Source organism: Panthera tigris, chromosome C2 (assembly GCF_018350195.1).
Source record: "Panthera tigris isolate Pti1 chromosome C2, P.tigris_Pti1_mat1.1, whole genome shotgun sequence".
Classification (NCBI taxonomy): domain Eukaryota; kingdom Metazoa; phylum Chordata; class Mammalia; order Carnivora; family Felidae; genus Panthera; species Panthera tigris.
The window spans coordinates 78,721,422-78,749,334 of NC_056668.1; the positions used below are offsets into that span (position 1 = coordinate 78,721,422).

The 27,913-nt window shown below is 42.2% G+C and overlaps 1 protein-coding gene across 6 annotated transcripts in view; it reads right to left on the minus strand.

Moving 5' to 3' along the window:
• The window catches only part of LOC102953305 (LIM domain containing preferred translocation partner in lipoma), a 673,846-nt gene that overhangs the window by 478,530 nt on the left and 167,403 nt on the right, over nucleotides 1-27,913 (minus strand). For 5 of the 6 annotated variants that reach the window (XM_042998791.1, XM_042998792.1, XM_042998793.1 and 2 more), the window contains one exon: nucleotides 21,681-21,744. Coding sequence is in view for 1 of the 6 variants with exons in the window: in XM_042998788.1 (XP_042854722.1) it covers nucleotides 15,858-15,884 (27 nt within the window). In the remaining 5 variants the exon portion in view is untranslated. Of the gene's footprint in view, nucleotides 1-15,857; nucleotides 16,008-21,680; nucleotides 21,745-27,913 lie in introns of those variants that run through there. The other variant, XM_042998788.1, reaches the window with a different exon arrangement.

Sequence of the window (27,913 nt, forward strand, 5' to 3'; positions counted from 1 at the left end):
GGTCAAATTCCACCCAGTGTTCAGGGCCCACATTAAATGCTTACTCCTCCAGGGAGACTTCCTTCATTTTCTCCATATCTGTCTCCAACCCCACCAAAACTAACATCTCTCTCCTTCAATGACCACAAATCCCTGAATCAGAGGTGCAATCTAAATATGATAACTCTCGGGGCACTGGGTGGTTCAGTCGGTTAAGCATCCGACTCTCGATTTCAGCACAGGTCATGATCGCACAGTTCGTGAGTTCGAGCCCTACATGGGGCTTTGTGCTGACAGCGCAGAGCCTGCTTGGGATTGTCTCTCTCTCCCCCTGCCCCTCCCGCACTCATGCTGTCTCCTTCTCTCTCAAAATAAACAAATCACTTTAAAAAAATCAAATAAGTATCATAACTCTTATCAGGGAGATTTCTAGTCCAGGCAATTCTCTCTCCAGCAAGAGTTACCTGCATTAACTTTCACCAGCCCCACTCCCCTCCGCGAAAAGATCTCTCAAGAGGGCAGAGACCGGGTCTAGCTCTGGTTGAATTCATTGCGTATCGAGATAAAACCTGTCTAAAGAAAGAATTAATACAAGTATATAGATAATTATCATACAGGAAAGACTCTATTAAAGACAAAGAAGGCAGGAGGAAATGAAAGATTCCAGGCTGAGAGCTAGGCAAGGCCGTGCCGGATGTTTACTGAAGACCTTCTCACACAGAACAACGCATTACCTTAAAAAATGGAGGCAGCTAACAGTAACTGAGCATAAACTGTAAGTCGGGCAGAGCCATAAACATTTTCCAGGTATTCACTCTTGGGGTCCTCAAACTAACCTTGGAGGTAGGCAGCGTTTTCACCTCTAAATAAAGGGAGGAGGCAAAGGGGGTGCAGAGAGCTCACGCAAGTCGACAGGGGAAACAGAAGAACTGGCCTCAGCATTCAGTAGAGAGGCTCCAGCAGCGAATGTGCTGGACCATCACGCTCCACTACTTCTGCAGAAGACTGCCAGCATCCCACCCAAAGGAGGCGGGATGTGGTACTTTCTACAACCCAAGGGAGGGATTTCTGCAAAAGGGCCCAAGAAATGGCATCATGGGAGTAAAGACAAATGTACGCAGAAACACCACATTCTAGACGTCATAGGAAGATGACCCTCTTGGGATTTTAAGAGAGAAGACTCAAGCCACTGGTCGGGCTGCAGCCTTTTCTCCTGGACCAGACTCTGCCAACTGGGACTTGCTCAATCCATGCCGTGAGCAGTGAGGCTGAACTTCCGGTAGCACTATTATTTTGTGAGTGACAGAAACGGGGTTGTTACCTTGACTGTGAACATTGGAAATGCTTTCTGATGATCTGACCAGCGTTTGCCTTCTAGAAAAGGTTAAAGGCCTTTTAGTGAAGGACTGGATGCGAAAAATCGAACTTAAATGGTGAAAGAGAGCATCTTGTGGCCAATCTTAATGATACTTAATTCTCAGATGAGGAATTCTGTAGTAAACAACCTCTTGATTCTGTGCAAAACATTTTTAATTTCATGCCCTGCTAATCACACAGCTGTTAAATTTCCCTTCCCATCAGTTGTAAAAAAATAAATAGATAATAATTGTAATAATAATTTAAGAAACAGTTGGGCATCAAACAAAATTTGAACCCTAATGAATTTTCCCATCTGGAATTAATAATGGAGTGGATGGTGAAATTGCCTGGATTCAGTTGATGTAAAGTTATATTACATTATTAAAAGTATCAAAATGTAATGCTCCAAACATCAAACGTTTCTAATATGCCAGCCACAGAATAGAAAGCCTACCTCACATTCTCAGGCAAGCCGGGCACTTGAGGTTTCGTTCCAACAGATTTTAACAACCCCTTTCCTTTCACTGTGACCTTCTCTCCTCTCGGCCACAAAGGCATGATATACATATGAGTACTGACCTGCCTTGGCATTAGACACTTGATGGTCCAGAGCCCAGAGAAGAGAAAGCAGTGCCTTCGTGTTGCAAACACATCAATCTAATCAATACAAGGAAATTAAAAAGCTGCCATTAACGCTGCAGGTCAAAACACGAGCTAAGAAGTAAACGATGGAAGGGAAAGGTTTTAAAGTATTTGGGGACAAGAGAAAGAGGTGGCCCAAAGGAGCAGGGAAGTAGGGAGTAAGCCAATGTTGCAGGAAAGAGGACAATGACCCGGAAAGAAACCTCAAACCCAGAAGTTGCAAAAGGGAACATCCAGTAAAGAAGGAGGTGACACATGTACTAAAAGAAATAAGTATAGTCAGATGGACCAGACTACCAGCAGGAGATCTGCAAAGAAGATATTCTCAAGTTTCTGTGCAGTGACTCTTTTCCCATAGCCCTGGCAATAAAACACGATAGGAAATGCCTAGAGCAGTAACGCACCGTCTCTTCATCTGGCTTGTTCAGACCTAAAAAGTTCATTCAACAAATTCCTTTCAGCTCTTAAAGGTGTGCTCAAACGCCACTTCCTTCAGGAAGCTTCTCCCCCATTCCACACCCACCAGAACCCTCCTCTGGGCTCCCACGGCATGCTGCCTATACCTCTCCTTTGTCACCTACATGGATTAGCTTGGTAAAACTGGACCTCCCACTGGATTGTAAACTCTGTGAAGGAAGAAATTACATACAACCCCACTCCCAGTCCTCAGTGCCAGGTCTAGGTTTGGCATAGCAAGCATTGAAGGGATGGATATGCTTTCTCAAGGAAACCAAGGAGAGAACACTTCCTTTTTAGGTCTTCTCATTAGAGAAAACAGAAATTAAATGATTTAGCAATTTACCCACTAGCGATTCCCCTACAAACCCCTAGAAATGACAACCACTATCAATATTCCCTTGCTCTTCTCAAGTTTACACGAGAAGCTCAGCACATGAACACAATTTTCGTAACTGTTACCATAGTCCACAGGAAGCAAAAAGTACAGTATAAAGGTACGGTGCTTTTCTGTCCTGAGCACAGGCTCACAACTGTTGGTGTGAGAATCATTTCCAGGAACCTAAGGTGCTTTCTCAAAATCTCAGGGTCCCTTCAGCCCCACCCTCCAGTCTGCATTTCATTGAAAACAACAGCATTTCCTTCATGCCTCATCATTAATGATAAAGTGGATGAGTCAACTCTACAAAACAAAACAGCACCAATAATCTACAATGAATGTCACTGCACTTGGACAGCAATTTATATATTCACTATCTCATTTCATCTTTTCTATGAGCTTCTGTCGCAAGAGGAAATGGGACAATTACTTTAGAGATGAGGAAACTCAACTCCACAAGGTATGATTTGTCCCCAAAACACAAAGCTCATGGAGGCTATGACAAGATGTGAGCTCAGGATTCATGATTCAAGACGCCCCTTCCAAAGTTGTGTTCATTTATACAAAGTCGTCTGTCTTATCTAAAGTGTTGATGGCACCACAAGTCAGTAACGGAGCCCCTGAGACTTACATGCATGAAAAGTTACCTGATTCAGATAAAGAAGGAGATGGGTTTTACGAAGATACAAAAGAAGGAGAAAGAGAAAGAGACAGTAAAAAAAGAAACCACTACGGGTAAAGACAGTCAGTTAAATTTCCTGGAGAACAGGGGTCTTGAACTGTACTTAAAAGGCGTGCTAATGAAAATGAGCCCACAAACCGACAGTTTCAGAATCATCCAGAAGCTCGTCAGAAATACACATTCTCCCACACTATGCTCTCAGACCCACTGGACCATCATCTCTGAGAGTGAGGTGCCCCAAGTGATTCCAGCACAGGCCAGACTTGAAAAGGGTTGCTTGAAAGTTCTGACAGGACCTCATAAATGAGAAGGTAACAGGTAGGTTCCAGGAGTTGGGCAATGACATTAATAAGAAGGAGGCCCAGAATCTAGAGAACTCAAAATACGTCAGCAAAGCAGATCTAGGACGATGGGCTGGAGAGGCAGCGTCCCCTGCGGGACTGGGTCTAAAAAGTTTCCCTATAGTCCTGCCGTGGAGAACGCTGAATGCAGGCAAGGAAGGCAGTGTAAGCACGTGGGCTCTACAGTCGCTCAGACCCAAGTACCGAACCTTGAGAGAAATGGCGCACACACGAAGAACAGGATCGTCATGCAACTCAAGACAACGGGTCACGTGTGGCACAGAGGCTCTTCAGAGGAGAACCTCCTTTACGACCTGGAGGAACCCAAATTCACCAGACAGACAAGGAGGTAAAGGAACATGGCAAAGATTCAAGACATAAAACATGATCTACCTCAGCACAAGTGAGGTGCCCTGGGATTCAGCATCCTCCCGTGGAAAAGCAGAGATTAATAATCCTGACCTAGTCCGATTGTGGAGGGGATTAAGTGAAGTAATTTTATGCAACCGCTCCTCATGAAAGGCCCGGGACAGTGTCGACACTCAATAGAGCCTTCCCTTCCTTCTCAAGCTAATGCCTGGGAGGAAGAAGGAAATAGGCACAGAGCCCTCTCTGGGGCCAGTTGGTGAACTGCTGGCACTGAGGCTGTTTTCTCAAAAAATGTTCACAAGGCAGCCTGCTAGGGGAGTTCCTGTGGTTGGTAACCAACACACTTCTGCACATTCCATTTGAAGACCTCAGGCTCCCTCATTTCCTGCTTCTCACTCTTACTTTTCAGAGGGGCTGCATGTTCTCAAGTTTATCTTGAGCACAGCTTTCTTTCTAAATGACACGTCATTTCTACAGGCAAAAGTGCTCCAACTTCTTCTTTCAGATGGGACTCTCGGCCGCCCCGAAAATGGATCTAGCTCTAGTCTCAGATGATCTTTTCTTGGCCAATGGACACGATGGCTGGGGGTCTCCTGAAGTACGCCTGCTAGGGGATGTTGACTAGGGTTGCTCAAAGGCAAAAACAAAGTTCCAGAGTCAAAGGAGAGCAAGCTGCATGTTGTCCCAGAGGGTTCCCTAAAAGCAGCTAATGTACATTGTCAATACCTAAGAGGGCGCCAGAGTATGAGGTATTCTGCAGGTTGATGCGACCACTCTTTTTAGAGTGATGTCAACCTGGGCTAGTATTGATGGACCACGCATAAGAAAATGACTCAAAGGATGATATGGGTAAGGCAGGGATCACCCACGTGCCTACAGTCACCTCCCAGAAAGAATGTGAGGCTGCTCTAGTGTTTTTTGCTATGTTTTATCATCTTCCCATTCAATACCCTACTCACTGTTTCTCGCCCTCCCTCCAACGCACAGGATCCTCTAACCTCATCAACATTTGGTGAACGAACACCTTCTTTTCCACCACACTGCACGCTGGTACCTTGATTCTATCACTCCTTCCACTTGCTTACAAAGCATCTCCCTTGACCAAAATCCCACTCATTCAAGGCTTACCCAAATGTCACTTCCCCCACAAAGCCTTCCTTAATCCCTCGCCCTCCACCCAAGTTGGAAGGAGTGTTTTTTTCCTTCTCTGAACTTCCTCGCCAAGGTTCTGCTTTTTACTTTAAAGTATAGCTATCTGTGTACTGTGTCACCTTCACCGGGTGGTTAATACTTCGCACCTATCATCTTGTGTCAGCCTCGCAACATGCTAGGAGACAGAATAGGCAAGTATAATTATACTCACTGCACGGAGACAATACGGCTTAGTGGTGAAGAGAGCAGCTTCTGGAGACAGACTACCTGAGTTCCAGTTCTGCCTTTCCCTCTTATGAACATGTGACCTGGAAGCAAGTTGTGTTAAGTCTCTGGTGCTCAATTTTCCCTCTGTGAAATGGGAGAAGTAACAGTAACTTCCTCAGAGAGTGCTTGTGAGGATTGAGTGAGTTAATAATGCGAAGTGCTCAGAATAATACCTAACTCAATAAGCATTAAGTAAAAGTCCCAGGGAGTTCAGAAGTGGCCAGGTCAGAATTTTCCAGATTTCTGTCATGTGTCTTCCCTCCGTAATGCTACCTTTCAGTATTGCTCATCCATTGAGCAAGTATTTATTGAGCTCATAGATGAGCCAGGCATGAGTGTAGGCAACTGGGAAACAAAGACAAGGCTCTGAAGTCAAGGTCCTTAAGCTCTACCAAAGAGAAAAAAAGGGGCAGAAAGGAGTCAATGCAAAAGTAAGATAAGTAAACGGACAAGTCAGGTGAGTGTTTTTGTTTTGGTTCACCCTCGTGTCACCTCCCCCCATCCTGACAACCCGGTACGGTATTCCACAGTGACAAAACGATGCAGAGAATGCTTCCTGCCGGATATGAAACTGTATTTCTAGAGCTCAACGTGTGTTCAGAACGTTTTGCCTCATCTCACCAGTTTCTTCAGGGCATGAGCCAGGAATCACTCCGGGGCTTTTCCCTCATTATCTTAGACACGTATTTTGGGTCATCCCTCCCCTCTCATCCAAATAAACCCAGGTGCATCCCCGGGGGCTGATATGTGACTCAGTACAAGAACATTCTGTCTTGGCACTCTGCTGCTGCTTCTGGACTCACACTGTTTGCATGAGATTTATTACCAGAGGGGCATTTCACTACAAGAAAGTGTCATGCACAGAACTGTAGACTTGACCACTGTCTCCCTTCAGGATTCCAGCTATTAAAAGAGTTAAATCAAACTAATCCCATAAACTGATTGCTGAGAAACTTTGAACATAATGTTTCTGCATCTTGCAAAATAGCCATTCTTCCTCTCTGCCATCTTTAGGACATGTTTTTCGTTTTGTTTTGTTTTGTTTTGTTTTATTTTGTTTTGTTTTGTTTTGTTGTTTTCATCTAGGAGCAATATTTTCTCCAATTTAATTGTATTATGCTCATACTTCAAGGCTTTTCTACAGTGTTACTGAGTCATGCGCCCTAGTCATTTATCATTCTTACAGTCTCTGCCTGATTTGCTAATTCACAACTTTGTATCTTCCTCCCATACCATTCTAGGGGATATATCCAGGCGTATGCACACCTTCCTCCCCACACTAGCTAAAACTCTCCAGCTTAAAGAGTAGCATTCATGGGGCGCCTGGGTGGCTCTGTCGGTTAAACGTATGACTTCAGCTCAGGTCATGATCTTGTGGTTTGTGAGTTCAAGCCCCCGTGTTGGGCTCTGTGCTGATAGTTCAGAGCCTGGAGCCTGCTTCAGATCCTGTGTCTTCCTCTCACTCTCTGTCTCTCGGTCTCTCTCTCAAAAATAAATTAAAAAAAAATTTCAAAACAGTAATATTCATGTCCTTGACCAGAAGCTGATGAAATACTTGCAAACATTCTATACCTTCCTCTGCCTGTACTTATTGTAAATCATGGTCTTTCCTGACCCGAAAACTGCTGACTTGGAAAGTCAGTCTATTAAGGCAAGAAAGATGTAAGAATTAAATGCAAACACCAATGTGACCTCAGTTAGTGGCCCTTCCCTCGAATCTGTGCCATTGAAAGAACTTCCACGCAGGCTTCCTGAATGCACAGGTGGAGCCCGATACCAGAGTGGCCAACATCTGTTGATGTGCTTCTCCACCAAAACCTCTTGGGAAATGAGCCACAGAGTCCAAGAATGCTGAGTCCAATCCAGCTTGTGGACTGGGTGCCAGCTGGTAGGCAAACTGGTTATGCAAGCAATGGAAACTTTTACTTAAGCGAAATAGTATAGAAAACTAAATTAAAACAAATCTCAAGAGTGCAGCTACTCAAGGTAGAAAGGCCCAGGGTCCTCCTCGCTCACCCTGTACCCCAGGATCTGAGGCCAAATACCCACTCAGGACCCTGGGGTTCCTTGAAGCATAGATTAAAAATTCGCTGATATAATCTAATTTCAACCTTAACAATTCTTCAGGGAAACTGAGGGCCAAAGATAAAGCGCAGCTCATAGACATAGAGCTACCAAGTATCACAGCCATCAGCATCTTGAGAGAAATCATACTCTCTTTTCCAAAACATAAAACATTTATTTTTTAAATGTGTGTTAATTTTTGAGAGACAGACAGAGAGAGTGTGAGCAGGGAGGGGCAGAGAGAGGGAGAGAGAAAGAGAGACAGAGAAAGAGACAGAGAGAGAAAGAACCCAAGCAGGCTCCACAACGTCAGCACACAGCCCAATGCCGAGCTTGAACCCACGAACCGTGAGATGGCGACCTGAGCCGAAATCAAGAGTCAGACGCTTAACCAACTGAGCCACCCCAGGCGCCCCCCAAAACATAAAACATTTATGATCGATGATTCTGCCCTTTCAACAGGATGTAGAAGTTGGTATAATCATTGTGCCAAGCAAAATTTAAAAATGCATCCAAGGTGAAAGAGTGGGCAACAGCAAATAAGGACACCTAAATTATACCTTGGGGCTCCCAACTTCTGGAAACACAAAACATCCATTCTCCCAGTTTCAAGCAATGGTTCTGCAGTGAAAACAACAAAGTGACAGTAGCCGGATTTTTTTTTAGCCACTATACATAAATGTGTCAGGCACAAAATCAAACCGCTCAAAAATAATGTGAAATCCAGTCAGTTTCAAGTACAGAAAAACACAGCATTTGTGAGGTGTGGGAGACACGTAACCTAAATGTGCTCCTTGGGTTAGTAACTTGAACTAGGAATTCAGTAAGAGAAGTGTGAGGAGCCTACAAAAGCGAACACTGAGCAAAAACATTGTGAGACACATTTGATATAATAGTCACATGACTAACAAACTGTCACATCAAACTTTCCTGCAATGTGGGAACACTTTGACACTTCATATTTTTAAAAACTGACATTTTGATTCATTACTGTAAATAGCACTTTGGGTTAAATATTGTGACAAGGAACAGATCATATATATATGTACATATACATGCACTCTATATATTACATGTGTATATTTTTCCTAGCTCTGTTACATTTGGAAATATATGAAACCTTTTCTTACAGTAACAGTTTGGGCCAGCGTGTAAACAGGCTACTGCACTCCTAAACCACCCCTTTTTCTTGTTAAGTAGGCAGATGGACAATGTTTCTTCACTCCACATAAAGCCAATGAAGCAGAGGGGTTTCAAGAGTAATAGGATGCCTTCTAAAGAGACTCCAAATAAGCCTGTCAATCCCAAGCAAAGGATGTTATCAAGGTTGTTTTAATTACCTGCACCTGAATTCACAAAACCGTTCTTGCAAACATGCAGAAAACATTTCTCTTGCCTTCAGAGTGGTCCTAATCTGCTTAAAGACAGACACAGACCTATGCAACTCTAAAGCAAGGTCAACTGCCTCAAACGTACGAGACGGAAAGACAGAGTCCTGCTTTTTTTGTTTTTCTTTTTTCCTTTTATTTATTTAGAGTGCATTATTTATAGTAAATCACATGTTCTCTTAGCCATTGTTCAGAGTAAAGTGACTCAATGGAATTAAAGTATGGGCATCCATGGGGACCAAAAATTTTTAGAAAGATTGCAAGAATACTCAGATACCCAAGACAAACTTTCTCCTCAAAGAAAATATAGTGTTTGATTTCCATCTAACACCAAACAATACAATTGTCTAACTTCTTAACTTTACCTACAACGCTAAAACAAAAGGTAAAATATTTATCTCCCTGAACATTCAAGTTTAAATTTCAATTTTTCCTTTGGTAATTCCAAAGTTATTATGCACTTTCAAAGTATAGACAACTTTATAAAAAGACCATAAGATAATCACACACACACACACACACACACACACACACACACACACAATACAGAAATAGATTTCACAAACATATTTGTCTTATATATTCAGCTTTCTCTCTGGACATGATACTATTATTATTCAACTCATCCTCCTCCTTAAACACCTAGAAAGTTAGATATGAAAAGGAAACATGATATATGTCAGATATTATACTCACTACAAATAAGCCTTGCCTCTATTCTGAAATTTAAATTAGGCGAAGTTGTTCTTCCTGACCACATACATAAATTATTTATGTATTTCAGAAAGGATGCAGAATGTTATCAATCCAACTCATCCAAATCCTACAGAAGTTAGGAAAGCATAATGGATATCATGTAATGAATATGTCAAATGTTGACAGGAACCTAGAAAACAACAATATCAACCAAAATCCTGGCTTTCACCACAGCATCCAAAATCCTTACATCCTTCTTTTATAACCGAAAATAGTGGTCTAACTTTGTTCTCTGCTAAATTAGTCAATTCATTTAGTGCAGAAGACCATTCGTCCCCCTATCCTGTATGTATCCAAATGTATTAAAAGTTTAAAAACTCTTACACACTAAAGTTTATCTCAAACTAAACAAATTAAAGAATATACAAGTGCACCATTTTTCCCTGGCTTACTGAAAAAAAAAAAATCAGCTACGATGTTGTCCAAAGCACTGTAACAATCACTGTTTGAACACGAGGTCTCGTAATTATTTTCCCAAACTCTTAAGGGGGTAGGTTGCAACCTTAAAAGGTTGGAGACTCCACCATAGAAGGCTGAACCACTGTCTATGAAACAAAGCCCCTCCACAAGTAGTGGGGAAGAGCAGAATGGAATGTTACATTATTTGAAGACAGAAGACCTAGATTCAAATCAAGTCTCTACCATTTATTACTTGAAGTGAGTCTGAGCTGGTTCCTTGACTCGTTTCGTCATTGCAGAACGAGGATAACACTGGACAGCATACTGGGTTTTATGGAAATTAAGACCATACAAGAAGTCATACAGAATCCAAGTTGGTGAGAACACTGTTTCCCAAACTCATCATTTGCCAACTTTCATTGCCAACTAAGAAAACTTGGAAGAGGTCAATGTGAATTCAACCAAGTTCAACTCAACAAAAATTTACTGTATGCTCATCATAGTGACTTGGATCCGTGTCAGGTGCCATATTTGAAAGGCAAGGGGGAGGGAGGGCAGGAGGGAGAGGAAGAGAGACGAAAAAAAGAAAGGGAGAAAAATCGCTTCTATCCCCTAGGCCCCTATAATCTTGTGGAAAAGACAGCATTTCACATGCAAACTACCTTAAGAATATTTCACACTACATAATCAAGTACCCACCAAGAAAGGACAGTGCTGACAATGTCTCTCATGGTAGTCTCATGTGAGGTCCTATGAGAGGTCAGGAAAGGGTTCAGAGCAATAGAGACCATGACATGATTGTCCCCTGCCCCTGTAAGCATCTACCTGCCATGACCTCATCTGTGGCATCTGATAGGAAAGTGTCTCTGCCGACGGGCACTGCTGAGTGGCACCTCAGGCATTCACTCCGGGGTATCTGTCAGCCAACACTTTCTGTAACTCCCCACCATTTCCTCATTCCTTCCTCTGAATGGAGTTCCTCTCCCAGTTCAACTCCTCTGCCCATCCTTAGGGACAGTGACGTCCCCAGGCCTGGCTCATCTCCATCCACAGCCCTCGGGCAGGGGACGTGTGGCACAGTCGGAACAGGAGAAATCAGGAGATCCAAGTTCCCATCCCTTGTCCCTACTGCACTCTGTAACCTTGAGCAAGTCACTGCCACTCAGTGGGCCTTAGTATCCTCACCCAGCAAATGAGTGGAGGATATTGAAAAGCCCTTCCTACTCCCAAGCGTTCAATGTCTGTGTCCTGACCTACAGCTTCCAACAGTTTCCAAGTGACAACTGGGGCTCACCAGTCACACAGCGTCTGAAGAGGCACTGACATGACCACATCGACGGTTTCTATTGTGGGGAAGGTCAGGGGCTCCTTCAGAAAATAGCTGATCTAAACAGAGCCCAAGGACTGTCATGGCAACACTTCTCACAAGCTGCCAGAGGTAGGGAGGAAAAGCAGCCAATGTGCGTGTGCAGCTGCCTCATTTCAGAACAGCACTCAAACCTCGTTAATATCATCTTGCTTAATACCGAATCCCATAGATCATAAGCTATTTTTACTATGTATTTAACAGATCTGTGTCTCATCTTCCCTGCCAGCATTTTCACAGTCCAGTACAGAGAACTCTGCTATTGGAGAGCCTACGGAACCTCGGGCTGCCCAGGGTTAACTCAGAAGAAGGAGAGATGGGGAAAAGGAAAGTGAGCAGGGGGAAGAAATATAGAGTCAGAGGATTGCAGGTTTGGGGAAACGAAGGAGGAAGATGTAATAAGAGCAAGTAGGAGCCAATAAGGCCAACAGTCATGTGTGAGACACGAGTCTGGATCTCCCAAGACTCCGCTATGTACTTAGGAGAACACAGGCCCTCCCACCCCAGTCTTGCTCAGTCTTGATCACAAGCGCCTCCCCAGAACAGTGTGCTCATCAGAGCTTCTAAGGAGGGGCTTTTGCTAAATATCCCGTTTGCAACTGTCTCCCTCACGCGGAGTGTAAATTCTAGCTTACGACGACAGACCGAGCTAACGGAGGTGAAAGCGCCTGTCACGAAGACTGCCACATAACAGATACCCAGGAAACGTCCGCTTGTTTCTCTCTGCTCCACACAGCCATAGTGCTGTGTGTACCGTCTTTATTCCTAAAGGTCTTCAGAGAAAGGAGGAACCCAGCCAAGGCCTGAGTGGTGAGCAGGAACTCAAGGCGTAACCTTCCCTCTCCTGCTTGGTCAGACGGGGGCGCCCTTCTCAGACCTACTGCTGATTGGGCAGATAAAGTATGGTCAGTCATTTCTTCCCTGGGAGAGGGCTCTAGGCAGTTGTTGGGTCCCTTTCTGAAATGCTGTAAGCCTCCAAGTGTCATGGCCATCTTAAACACAAGCAACACAGAATGGGGAAAACTGTTGAAGAATATAGTTACAGGTTTCTTTATTGAGCACGATGTATAAGGCACTACCAGGAGTTGACGGGAATTTGGAGAAGCAGAACGCAGTCCTGAGATTCAGAAGCCTTATAATATGTGTACAGGAGGGGCAGAGGATGGGTGTGAGGAAACATGAAAAGATGGCAATAGAAAATAGGGTTTCATTATAACACAGTCCAAGGCTAAGACGGTGTATGTCAGAGCCAAGAGGTAGAGAAAGAAAGCTTCCGTAAAAGGTAGGATACGAGCTGTCCTTTAAGCAGGAGAGCAGGGCCCACACAGGCAAAATGGCGGGAGGTGACATTTTATAGGAGCTGGTCCTATGCAGCAGAAGGGTCAGCAGTGTCTTATATGGTCCCATGTCTTATTCGTTTTATGTCTCAGATCATTTGATCAGTCTATGTTTGATGCATTAAAGGCCAGAATAGGGGTGCCCAGGTGGCTTAGTCAGTTAAGTGTCCCACTTCGGCTCACGTCATGATCTCAGGGTTCGCAGGTTTGAGTCCCACGTCGGGCTCTGTGCTGACAGCTCGGAGCCTAGAGCCTGCTTCAGATTCTGTGTGTGTGTCTCTCTCCCCCCCACCCCACTCTCTCTCTCTCTCTTTCAAATATAAGCATCAAAAAAGTTTTAAAGGTGAGATTAATAATGGTCACCTCCACCCGTCCCTCATCATGATGCCATGTGGGGTAGTAGGAAGATGGCCCTGTCCCACTGACTCTATCAGCTGTCAGGGTTGAGCTCAATGGCTTATCTGGCTCCACGATAGGAGATCTTACATAATTCCAGTTGGAGTTGAAGCTTCTTGACAGCCATCTTGTCCAATGCTCACGTTTTGCAGATGGGTAGACACAGTCCCACCAAAACAGAAGTGATTTCTCTTGAGTGAAGATTTCTGTTAGCCATTTCCTGTTCTCTGGACATGGCTGGTAGTCACCTGCTTCTGGGTCTTGCCTGACAGAGGCTTCCCCTCCACTTCCTGTAACATCCCATCCAAGTCCATTTAACCATCTTTTAAAGCGGACTCCAATCCAGTTTCTACAAGAAACCCCCAGGTAGAAAGACGCCTTCAAAATTCTCTCACTCACAAAGTGTAATTACTGAGCTCACACATCACACTGAGTCTTGGTTGGCCCTGACTCAAACTCACCTCCACATCCCTGCTACCTCCCTTCTTCAATTTCTTAGCAACCCACCCTGCTCGGTAGGTGCTATGTAAATGCTTATTAAGCCAGGCTGGTCTGCAACCTCAGTTTTTCTGACACTCAGCCAAGAACCTTCTCAAACATATCATGCAGCATCTGATCATTCCAAGTCTAGAAGTATGCAATCCCCAGAGCAGCGAAAATAGTTTCAACCTCTTCCAAATCCATCAAGCTATTTACCAGACTGACTAAATACGTAGCAGGAGACAGGAGACATAAAGGAAAGGAGAGGAGGGGCAAAGGTCATGGACTACAAATTGGATAAACAGCCGTGCCTGTGAGCCGAGGAGCACGGGCATCACCATCCCGACGTCACAGGGAAGAAACCTGCAATGCAGAGATTCGATGGCTGACCCAGGTCTCCTCCAGAGTCCCCAGTCGGAGCAAGGAGATCCAGCCCTACGGTCTAAAAGGGTACTGTTTTCACCACTGTGCAAAAGCATCAGGTGGGCAGTCTCGACACGCAGCCATCAGCTGGGCCGACCCCTTGATTCTACAGCAGAGCATGGGGTACATCTGGGGAAGCCACCTTTGGCAGAGGCTTCGAAACAGGTGGCGCTCAACTAGCAAAGTCAGTGAAATCATGGCAGGAAAATTGGGAGGCAGAGCTGTGTAACTCCAGAGGCAACCCAAGGCACACATCAGATGGGAATTTTTAAAAATCTCGTTAAACACACGAGGACTCGGATGCCAGCACACAGAGTGATGGCCCCAGCCAGGCAGCAAAGGCACATTGGCACTGTGTAATTTGTCCATTCACCAATATGCTTCCCGAAAAACACCCATATGCTTTCTTTTCGCTTCCATATGCTTTTTTAGCAAGGAAACTAAAATATTTCATTAGTTTTGAGTAATTAATAATTACTTATTTCACAATACTCACCCTCATTAAAAAACGAAAATAACTGATTAAGCTGCAGGATCCTGGCTTTCGACTCAAGCTTTTTTTTATTATTATTATTTTTTTTTTAATTCCTCCCCTCTAGGAATTGAGTAATAGAGTAAAACAGCCAGTGTGGAAACATTCGCACTATGGAGGGAAGGAGAGTTCTCATCCGCACGGCCCAGCGTTCCTCCTGACTGAGACATCATGGTTTAATGAAAAGAACATGGACTTTGTGAGCAGAAAGATCTGGGATCCAATCCCAGTTTGACCCCTGTGAGTCGTACTGCTGAGGAAATGAAGGGCGTTGAAAAGATAAAGGCTGCTGGATTCCTTCAACCCAGTTTTCCGTTATTCCCAGGGAGCAACTTCACAGGCTTCCCTCCCACCATCACAAGGCATGGGTAAGGCATGCCCCGGGAAGGCTGGCAGTGTGCCAGGAGCTGGCACCAGGCCATGGCCAATAGCCTTGACATTGATCTCAGGCACAAAACAATGCTTCTCAAACTCTAATGAGCAAAGGAACTACCTGGGGATCTTGTTAAAATGCAGATTCTGATTCAGGAAGTCTGGAGTGTGGCCTAAAGTCTGCATTTCGAACAAGCTCCTAGGTGATGTTGAAGTTCCTGGTCTTCAGACCAAACCCTGAGAAGCAAGGACCTAAAAAGTACCATGATGAAATCAGGAAATAGAGTCTGTAGGAACAGGACAACCATGCCTGTCTCTTCAGCTATGACGAGGATTATCAATGACATTAACAATATGCCTCTGTGTACTGAACTTGTCCTCACAACAGTCCTGTCGGTGGGGCCTGATTTCCATTTTACAGACAACAAAACCGAGACCCAAAGAAATCAGGTAACGTATTCAAGATCACACAACGAGTTCCGCAGGATTCCCAATCCCAGTATACCAAGCCTATCTGTTGTGTGAGTGCTAGCCAATAGAAGACAGAAAATTCAGGTAGATCCCCCCGCAGAGGTTGGTAGGAAGTCTGGTTTTTATTCTGCCTCCGTTTCCCCATGAGAGAGGTGAAGGCATTGCCCCTGATCATCTCGGAGGCCTCTTCCACCTCTGACACCAGCTTTCGCTCTCATGGCTCCCACGTACATTCACAGTGCCTCACCGAGCGCGATGCATTAGCTTCACACATGTGGCAGACATTACATCTTGGCACGATCCAGGTTCTGGCTGCTCACATCTGCACTTGTGCTGATCCGTGCACGGTCAGAAGTCTATCTCTGTTTAAAAATCCCACGCTCAGTATACCAGGGAGCAAACAACCAACGGATTCCCCAAAGCATTGACATTCCAATTCAGTTGATGACCAGCTCACAGGTATCAGGGCGCTAGGACTCTAATCTCTCTTGGTCTCTTCCTCGCTTCACTTACAAAAATTAAGAAACCGAGACCACTAGCCTGATTGAAGGTTGAAGAAAAAGGAAAAAAAAAATGAGTGATTTAGAATACATTTTATACAACTGTCCAAAATTTCTTAGTCTGCCTGCAGCTGCCAGATAAGCACTTAATTAATAAATTATCATATAATGACTCAGGATATATGATCTTGTCCCTCTCTGAACTCCCACAGCACACATTCGCTGCACTCCTTTGGGGCCCATTCACCATTTTCTACCAGGGATTGCTACGGTTTATGCAATTTTCATTGTCCCTATTCATATTCAGTATGGTTTCTGGAGGTAATCACATATGTAGGACCAGATCTGGATTTAAATCCAGACTTTGTTATTTATTAGCTGTATGCTTAGGCAAATTATCAACCACTCTGAGCTCAGTTTCTGTACGTGAAAAATGGAAAAAAAAGTATTTTTTTTGTTTTGTTTTGGGAGATTAAATGAAATAATATACTAAAATGGCTATCATGTGCTGATTCTGGGTTAAAATTAATGTGTGTGAGTGAGCAAGTGAGTGAGTGTGTGAGTGAGTAAAGCTAGCAGAACAGCGGTTTCAATATTAAAATATCACTCAACAGTTTAGCACATTTAAATGTCCAGGGTCACACTCACAAATGAGGTGGAAACTCAGAGTAGAACTATAGGTGAACTACGGAAAAGTCCAACAGCAACAGGAAATGTATGTTAGCCAAACATCGAAGAACATCTTTTACTTAACCTAGAACCTCCATCGGCATTCAGAAGGTCTACAAACCTCCTAAAAGTATAGACAGCATTCTCTGAAGATGTGCATTTTCTAATTATTTCAAAGATTCCCCTCAGTTTTTAAATATTCCATAATCTTCTTCCCTCTACTCCCGCCCCGTGCCTCACACACAGGCACCACACACAAATTAAAAACTACTGCCTTAGGCAAGTCCCTTGACAAAATCAAAGAGACTTGTCAACTGAGGGGGGAAAAAGATGTATTTAATTTTTAAAAGGCTGAGAGATGCAAGGGCACTGTTTAGAACCTCCACGGGCAGTAGAAGTTATGGTAACGGGCATTCCAAAGCACACAGAGACGCTTCTGAATTCAAGGCCTGGCTCAGCTGCGAACTTGCCATGGGGCCTTAGACTAAACAGAGACCCATGAAAATCAGGAACGAGAGAAGCTTTGACATCATCTCTTGCACCCCTCCTTCTCTTCCCATCACAGAGATGGAGAAACTGAGGTTCAAGGGAAGGTCATGGCTTCACCAGAGTCAAAGCACATTGATGAGAGCCGGAATGAACTTCAGACTCAGTAAAATGATTTCCACACTCTGTATTTCAGTATTAGGAGGTCCAAGATAAGTGTTTAGATCCAGTGGCTTCTAAATTATCTTCTCAATGATGGATAATTACTACTCTCTTCTCTGGACCTGGAAATCTCATGAAGACATGAGTTTGGTTTTGGCAAAGATCATTCCAGCTGCTTCTCAGGCCCAGCCCAGTCCCATAAGAACAAAGCAGAGAGAAAGTCTGAAAGAATGAGAGACGCTGCTATTAATCTTGTGTAGCACTACACCTGGGAATTACAGGCCTTGAACTAGATTTCACTGTGTTGGCTATTACTCTCCTGTCCTCTTGCTTATCAATCCTTCATCTGTCTTCCCTTTATTAATGTTCCCAACTATGCACAGTAAACAGCCAGCTAGGAGCTCATCCCCAGCTTCCTATAATTCACTGGATCAAAAAAGGGCAGGAGGCGGGTGGAGGAAACAGTGGTGATGTCAGGGTCAAGTAATCTTTTACAGGAAAGATTGCAGGGGAATCCATAGTCTCCTAATAAAAAACAGTCAGCAGAAGCCAGCCAGAATTCTCTACTCCATTGCCCCAAGGAATTAACAAAGATGCCTGGAATCCATTTTTGCTTTAAAAGCATCTTGCATCCCTGCATTGACACTGAGACGGGTTTTGCCCAAAAGACATTGGCCCTTTAAATATTGGGAACAGAAAGGACAGTTTATAGAAAGAGACAGCTCTCCTGAAACAGAGCTACAACTATGGAGTCAGAAGAAAAGTTCTAGACCAAGATCTGCCACTAATATCTCAGACAAATCGGACTCCCTCCCTGACCACAAATCTCAGTCTCTGAAAGGAGGGAATCTGGCTCGATTGGTTCTTAAAGTCCCCTCTGGCTTTGACATTCTGACCTCTCCTTACAGGTCAATGACTCAACCTGGAAAAGTCAACAACAGAAGAGGAACCCATCAACATAACCAGGGGATAAGTGTCCTAGACCCTCTAGAAATGAGACCCAGATTATGGAGTAGAAAAACAAGAAGGAAGATGGATTTTTGTTTCTCTTTTCTAACCAGAAACTGAACGTTGCTGGCGGTAAGGGATGATCCGTGCATAAACACTCTATCATGGTATACACAGAATTTAAATCATAAACTGCTCTTCTGGTACGTTAAAGAACCAAGGATAATAGAGATACTGACTTCCCAGCACTGGCTCCGTAGCAGAGTCATAAGACTTTCCTATGACTTTGGAAAAATGACAGGAGGAGAAAGAAAAGACTGGCTAAGAAACAAAATCACAGACAATAGGACATTTGACTAGAAGTAATGCCATGATCAACTGGTCCAACTCCATCTGTTGTTAGATGCTGAAATGGACCCCTGGAGAGGGAAAGTGACTTGCCAAGGTGACACAGCCAGAGCTGGGATTAGAATTAGATTCTCATGACTTCTGCTTCACACAACATAACATAAAACACATGGCTTCACTCCCCCAAACAATGCAATTCTATCCAGGTAACTAAGAAAATCATCTCATGTATTATAATATCACTGCCTCTTCCTCCACCTCAAAAAAGCAGTAACTGATTAATTTAATTTAAGGTACAGGAGGGCTGTTTCCATCAAATTATAACCAACAATTCACTCTAGCAATATAGACAAGTCCATGATAATTAATTCAGTATTATTCATCCTTGCTAATGAATCACCCGGTGGAAAACAAGGATAATCAACGGCCTACAGGAGGCCAGAAGCCTATTCTCGTTCAAGTACAGATCTTGCCTATTGAAGAACACTGGGTATCAGCTCTAAATAGTAAACAGGGTGCAGGGTTTCAGATTCCATGAAGCGCAGCTTTAAATAGATTTGGTTTGGAAGTGGAACAGGGAACACACCACAGTCAGTGGATCAACGTTGAAAGCGGAGAAAAACAATGATTACGCTCATTAAGTGGGTACCTGTTGACACATCTACTGTCAAGTCTAATTATTTACTTAAACTGTTATTCTTTCTTCATTACTGCCACCGATACCAATTATTACCACCAGATTATTTTAAATTTCTGCAGCGTGCCCTGAGAATATGTCCTTCTCTACCCGCCAAAGGTTATTTGAGCAGTTTTTATCTTTCCCTTCTCACACCCATCCCGAGCTCCAAAATACAGAGGATGGATGGAGCAGATATAGGTAAAAGTCGCCTTTCTCGAGAGCAATTGTTTCTTAACCTTTCAAGGCTTGTTTAAACTCCTATTTGTAGTTTCAAGATGGGTTCAGTGCAGAAGGGGGACACACAGCCACTTTTCAAAGCTTAATCTATTAATATTTAACAACTGGTATTTGGAGAAAAGTTAATGAACTGCAGCTTCTACATGAACAACTCAGACCTCTTCCTAACAGAGCTACCAAAACTTTGATATTACATGCCTACAGAACATTCTTTTCTAACATATTTATCCACGAAAGTACAGGAAATATATCGGAACGGAATTTTTGCAGGAGTATTTTATGGACTAGAGAGGGACCAAAAGATGGGCAGGAGCCATTCATGTATTTTTGGCCACTACAGAGTTTTTTTTTGTTTTCTAATTTTTTAATGTTTATTTATTTTTGAGAGAGATAGAGAGAGATACAGTACAAGCAGGGGAGGGGCAGAGAGAGAGACACACACAGAATCCAAAGCAGCCTCCAGGCTCGGAGCTGTCAGCACAGAACCCGAAGCGGGGCTTGAATCCACAGACAGTGAGATCGTGACCAGAGCCGAGGTCAGATGCTTAACCGACTGAACCACCCAGGCGCCCCCACTACTGTTTTTTTTTGTAACCATCTCTTTTGTAGGAATGAGAATAAAATTTAAACAAGTGGCTGCCATTCTGATCTAATTATAGAGGAGTTTCACAGGCTGTGCGTCACCCACCTTGTTTACACATGACATGTTCTTATTTGATGTGTGTGAATATCAGCTTTAAAAACCATATTAATGAAAAAAACATGTTAATGTAATACCATCATTTCCACTCAATTCTAAACTGTTAAGTCCTACAAATATGGGGCACAGCAAGAGACTTTAATGTTTTCAAAGGTCTCTGTAACTAAAGTCATGTTTAAGTTCAAGATCATAGAAATAACATACCAACACAATTACTGAAATATTCAGCAAAACAAATGTTTACAGTACTTTAAGTGCTGGTATAAAATCTTCTACAAAGTTGCTACAGTGCAGGGTCTGCAGTTAGGCCCACCGTATTGACTGTGTCACCTCTTTTTGGCGCAAGTCTTCTCATAGATGACATCGAATACAGCAGACCTAGCTGAGAAGTGCAGTTATGAGCTGGTTAGCCGCAAAAGAAAACTCACATCTTGCACATTTTGCAACTATCGTGCTTCCTTTGAATTTTTTTTCTGGCCTCTGTTTTCTTGACAAACTCAATGCAAATAACACTCTTTTGCCAAAAGTCTATCTCCTTCACACAGGTCCCCTAGAACAGTGGCATCTGGATACTATGGGTCCTGAGTTTCAAAAACCTCTAACTCACTTGATGTATTGTTAGGATTTTGTTGTCATCGTCATAGCCTTGGATTATGTCATTTTGAGATCTTTCTGGGGAAGCTGAGAGATGCCCCCACCAAGTAGAGTTTGATCCCTTCAAAGCCAGGTAGCATGGCAGCATAGGGTAATGAAAAATTCAGCCAGTCAAGGGCTCGGAAACTGGAGAGAAGCCGTCCTGCCACATGCTAGCTGGGGACACCAAAAGAGAGTAGATAAGAACACACCATATCATGGACACGTAAACAATTGTTAAGTCTGAGTCTTCTGCGTTGCCCAGATCTTTGAGCTAGGACTTGAAAGGGAAAATTAGTGGTGCCTGGCTGGCTCAGTTGGTTGAGCGGCCAACTTTGGCTCAGGTCATGATCTCATAGTTCGAGAGTTTGAGCCCCGCGTTAGGCTCTATGCTGACAGCTCAAAGCCTGGAGCCTGCTTCAGATACCCTTTCTTTCTGCCCCTGCTTATGCTCTGTCTCTCTCTCTCTCTCCAAAATAAAAACATACATTAAAAACTTAAAAAAAAAAAAAAAAAAAAGAAGAAAGGGAAAATTAAATCAAAAAAAGATAAAAGGATGGCAGTTCATTGCTTTGGCCATTTTTCAGGTTTTGGTGCTCGGGAAATACTTTTGTATTTCTTCCGTTGGGAGTAAAATCAACTGTAAACATTATTGGATAACTTGCCCATTAGCAATTCTTAAATACGAAGATGCCTATCCTCTCTTACCTCAGATAACTAGCTCTTCAAATGGTCAGTGGACACCAGGTTCAGCAAACTGCTATGCTAGCGTCTGTAAATAAAATAGGTAAATGTTACTCTTAGGTACTACGCTATATGTATCATTAATAATCATAAACTCTTCTATCTATATAGCAGTTTCTTGTTTTGCAAAACATTTTCACGTTTGTCATCTCATTTCACTCCATAACAACCCAGTGAAGAAGCAGGAAGAGAATCATCTGCTCACTTCACAGGTGAGGATACAGAAGCTCCAGGAGGAACAGAGAGAAGGAGAAGGGAACTAACATATTTCTCATGATTAACTTCACACACATACAGGGAATGAGTATCACTGTGTTCATTTTACAGATGTGGGAACCGAAGTTCAGGAAAGGCAGGTAACTTGCCCAAGACTACACAGTATAGTATACAGCAGGGTATGAGTTTGGAATTTCTGGGCTCCACCTGTTGGCCCAGTGATCTTTCCTTTATATCTTAGTCTGTCCCGGGCTATTAGGTTGGGAAAACACAAACTCACTGACTTTATCCAGTAGGTTGGGGGGAGGAGGGAATAATAAAATGAAACCAGCTATTTGATTGACATGAGAAAGCAGCAAAAACACATGGGATTTAGAGCCAGTCAGACTTGTCTTCCTCTTAACAATGTCCTTGGGCAAGTTACTTACACTCTCTGAGTGTCAATTTCCTCATATGTAAATGGGGCTTATAATATCTACTTCATAGCCAAACCTCAGTTCAACTTTTTGGGGAAGATTTTCCTCCATTATTTCCTATCTGTAGATAATGGAAAGTGATGGTATACAAAACATTAATATTTCCTCATGTGAGCCCATGTTTATCTGATCAAAGGACAATGTGATAAACACACAATACTAGAGAATACCTGAGGGGGGAGAATTGCTTTGATCCGTACGCCTAGTTCTAAAGCACCTCAATATTAACTATGTGTATCTCACATGGCCTCACCCCAACAACAACAAAGAATATGTGTTTCCAAAGACAACACTTGAAAATTGAAAAATGAAGTGTCCCCTCAAGCCCAAGAAGCAAGAGATACGGCCTTAGGTGAAAGACCTCAGGTACATCTCAAGTAATTTTAAAGCTTGTGCCTTTGTACCTAAAGTTTGCCCCTTAGGTTCAGAGAGATGAAGCTTCCAACAGAAGACCAAGGGAACTGAATACAGTGGACAGATTTATTGAGAAGTAGGAGACTTCTGGGAAGTTTTATTCATCTATCCCATTTTCATATAGGACTCAAATAAGATTAAGAGTAGGACATGGCTGATAGGATACTCTGCAAGAAATTCTTGTCATAAGCCACCCAAATCAAAACATTAATCATCTTTGTGACCAACTTTATCAACAAGGAAACCAAACTTTAAAGATCGTATGGTTAATATGGAGCAGGTAAAAATGCAACCTCAAATTCTGATACCAAAACCAGTAAGGACCCTTCTATTACATGATGCAGCCTCCCACTTGGGAGCATATACCATCTAAAAGTCGATTGTCAAAGCATCAAAACACATTTAGTATTGAGTCCTGCTTCCTTTGCAAGTGAAAGGAGACAGAGAAGACTTCACATCTGTGGTCTAACCAGAAGGTGACACATTACTAAGCTGGGGCAAAAGAAGTGTTCAATGCAGGGTTACCATGAAGACTTTCTCAGCTCTCCCCAGGGCAGTTTCAGAGATGCAACCTTCTTGGCAAACTGTCAAAACACAAGCCACAGAAACAACAGAAGCCAGTGCCCCTGAATTCTCTCTCGTCAATAAGTCTCATGTTAAACAGTAGAAAAGCTGAAGCCTCCTAGCTAAGAAGTTCACCGGCCCTCTTCACATGGTTGAATGTCATGTGTCCTCAGTAAACTCATGGGTATTACCTAATGCAATGGAGTTCTCCACTAGACCCATAAAGACATCTTGGACAAATGACAAACCCCACTCTAGCATGTTGCTAATAAACTCAGTTATCCTTAGTTGCCTCTGTATTTATGACCGCTGACCGAGACCCTGGCAGTCTGTACCCTTGGTCAAACCACCCATCCTCTCTCAAGAAAAACGTTCTCATTTTCAGAAGCAATTTCAACCCAAAATAAAGAAACTTGTATACTCACTATTTAATTTACAAAAATCAACCTATTAATTAAATATATACAAAAGCAAGACTCACCAGGCCTATTTGGAGCTGGTATAGAATAATTGATAATTTACACTCTATTTCAGGAAAACCAGCGGAGGGCAAATGAAGCCCATGAAGAAGAAAGAGAGGAAAGAAACATGGTGGGGAATAAGGAACAAAGGCAGAAAGGAATGGAAGGTTGTGAGAAATGAAGAGAGCAGAGACAACCATTCCAATAGGTTTTTCACAAACCACGGTACCTTCTAAACCGAAACCTGCACCCCAGGACAATTTTTAAGCAACACAATCCAAGAAAGATGAACTTAACCTTACAAACACAACCAACTGACATCAGAATCACTGTACCCAATGTAAAGATACCTCTTAATACTTGATATTTTACAAGTGCTATAGGACCAATGAACATAATATGACAGAGCCTTGTAAAACCCTAAACTAAGAAAATTAATGCAATTAATAAGTAACTTGCTAGCTCTGTGTTCGCAGATATCCTTTCTGATTACGTGAGCGTTGTTCTAAAAAGAAGAGCTGAATGAGAATTGAGCTCCTGGGTTCTGCTCTTAGCACTCTAATCCCCAAAGTCTTTTGAATTAGAAATTGTATAAAATGGCTTTCTTTTTTTTTTTTTCCCACTCTTCATAGGTCTTGACCACAGTTATCCCTAAACCACTTACTTGTGAAAAGGCCAAAAATTATTTTGTCTGGATTTTGTGCATTTGCCTAAGTTTTAGGTAGTGGTAGCGGTGGGGTGAAAGGATCGGTAAGATCTCTTTAAATGAAATTATTTCCTTGTTTAAACTAAATCGTATACTAGATTTGCCTCCATTAAACAATGTCATAATCTCTAACATGATCATTAGGAATTCTATCTCTGAAAACAACTGAAATGTTAGACCAGGCCAAAGGCATTAAGTAACAAACACTGAAAGGTTTCTACTCCCATCATCAGATCAGGTACAAAGAGCATTTTTAAATGCACTCCAGCACATTTTTAAATGCACTCTCTCACCCGCCACCCTAAGATACTTATCAAGAATACAACATATTCCATGGCTTATGAATGATTTGGTTGTCTCATTAAAGTAATGTTTGCCAGTATTTAATTGCTTCCCTCCCTGATTTTAATTTCCTCACCTGTCAGCATCTATCAGAGGCACTGAGATCTTCTGACATCCTGGCTGATTGTGTTGAAATTAATCAGATTTTTAAAAACTAAATTGCTTTGGCCTAAAGGTAATGCTCAGCTTCTTAATGTGATATTTATAAGGGTTCTATCAATGGAACTTATAATCTAGAAATTAAATGACAGGCTTTAGGAATCCTAAGGAAAAATATAAGTGGCTTACACATTTCCAGCAGTGGACTTCAGAAGGTCAGTACTTTAAAAAAAAAATCAATCAACAAGTGTTTACTGAACACATAGCACTTGCCTGCAGTCACTTTTGGGCTAAACGGGAGACAGTGAGACATGAAGCTACCTTAGAAAGCTTGGAGAAACAGGTAAAAATTAAGTTGAGCTCATTTCGACTGAAGTCGCTGACAATCTGGTCAATCAAAAGGTGCATTTTGTGTGTACGATTGTGACCAGCTACATACATTATGCCTTCACAAAGATTAATGATTTTATTCTTCATCTCAATCCAGTGAGGTGGAGTTAGTGTCAGTGTTAGTAATAGCAGCAATATTCCCATATGACAAGTAACAAAGCTGAGGCACAGAGTGGTAGAGGGACACAGTCCTAGACGTCTCGTTATGGGCAGACCTGGTCATGTGATCTAGAGAAAATCAGAAAATACAGCATGATCATCTTGGAATAAAAAGAGAAAAATTCTTTGCAAATCCTCCACACGTAATTATTCAATGATAATTCTTGTGCTCTTATCTATCAGTGGCAGTGCTTAAGACACTCAGGAAACCCACAAGCATAAGCTGTTCTATAAGAAGTAAATGAAATGAAGGATTGAGAAATACTTTGTAATGTATCATATTATCATGAGATTATTTTTTCTGTATATGTGTTACTATTGCTATGGTGGAATGTGGAAATAGGCATCCTTGTGGTAATTAGGTCCCAATAGCAAACCTGTAATATCATCACATCTATCTTTCAGTTATTCTGTTGGTTGTAAGACCCCTAAAAGAAACGGAAGTATGAAAAACATTGGATGCATACAATTGGAGGGAAGAAGAGAGTCAAGGGTAACACAAGCAGTTGGGTTTCACACAACTGGCTTAATAACCAAACACAATCTAAACCCTTGTAGAGGTCTTATCTTCCCAGGGGACTTTAAGACCCTTACTCAGACTTTAAGTACGCCCCCTGCTGTGAAGCTTTTCCCAATCTAGAAAGGTTTGGGGAAGCAGCCCATCTCATAATGCCTGGATCCATATCTAAATCACTAAAGTTAATATACTGTCTTATCATTTTTATTGATTGTGTGCCTTGAGGAGAGAAATCTTTGTCTAACTCAGTTTCTTGAACCTCAATTCCAGAATCTGATCTTGAGTACTCAAGAATATGTTCCACAAATGAATGCATGAATACATAAAAACAGAGTTTTATGTAATTCCTAGAGCACCTAGCTCAATGCGTATCATAGAAGTGTTCAGTAAATGTTGTTTGAATTGACATTAATTGGACATTTAATTTAAAAAATGTATTATTCAACTGAGTAACCCTAACAGCTACTGAGTAAAGGGTTCAATGAGGAGTTAAGTAACATGCAATGACCCAGTCATCATTAACCCATTAAAGGGTGAACAAATGTTTTCCACAAGAGGAATAATAAAAGCTGAATATACATGTAAAGATGTAGGCAACAGTTGAGAAAATTCATGTAGATAAAAACAGTATTTGTCAAAAAAAATGTTAAGGTCTAGACAAACTTGCAAAATAAAAGGGGACATGAATCAAGAAGAAATAGTTTTTTTTTTTTGTTTTGTTATTTTAGGATTGTAGGTATGAATAAAATCTAAAAAGAAAGGACTGGAGAAAGATACGTAGAGAGAGAGGGAGAAATTCTTAAAATAATGAATTCTAAAAATCATGTCATGTATATAAAAAAGAAAAAGAAATCACTGGAAACAATCAACAAAACTCAAAGACAGCCTACTGACTGGGAGAAGATATTTGCAAATGGCATATCCAATACAGGGTTAGAATCTAAAATATACGAAGAACTTGTATCAACACCAAATAAACCCAAACAATCCAATTAAAAAATGGGCAGGAAACATGAACAACCATTTCTCCAAAGAAGACACACAGATGGCCAACAGACACATGAAAAGATGCTCCACATCACTCAATGTCAGGGAAATGCAAATCAAGACTGCAATGAGATAGCATGTCACACGAGTCAGAATGGCTGAAATCAAAAACACAAGAAACAAGTGTTGGTGAGGATGTGGAGAAAAAGGAACCCTTTTGCACTGTTGGTGGGAAAGCACACTGGTGCAGCCACTGTGGAAAACAGTAAAAAGGTTCCTCAAAAAATTAAAAATAGAATTATCATATGATCCAATAACTCCACTACTGGTTATTTACCCAAAGAATACAAAAGCACTAATTTGAAAAGATAGATGCACCCCTATGGTTATTGCAGCATTATTTACAATAGCCAAATTATGAAAGTAGCCCAAGTGTCTATAGATATATGAATGGATAAAGACAAGGTGGTACATACACACATACATATATACACCCAAAAGCATATTGTTTGCTCACAAAAAAGAACAAAATCTTGCCATCTGCAACAACATGCATGGATCTAGAGAGGATAATGCTGAGTGAAGTAAGCGATTCAGAGAAAGACAAATACCATATCATCTCACTCACCTGTGAAATGGAAGAACTAAAACAAATGAACAGAGAAAAAAAGAGACACACCAGGAACAAGAAACAGACTCTTAACTACACAGAACGAATAGAGGGTTACCAGAGGGAGGGGCTTTGGGGGATGGGTGAAACAGGTGAACGGAATTAAGAGCACACTTATCATGATGAGCACTGAGTAATGTATAGAATTGTTGAATCACTGTATTGTACACATGAAACTAACACTGTAGGTTAACTA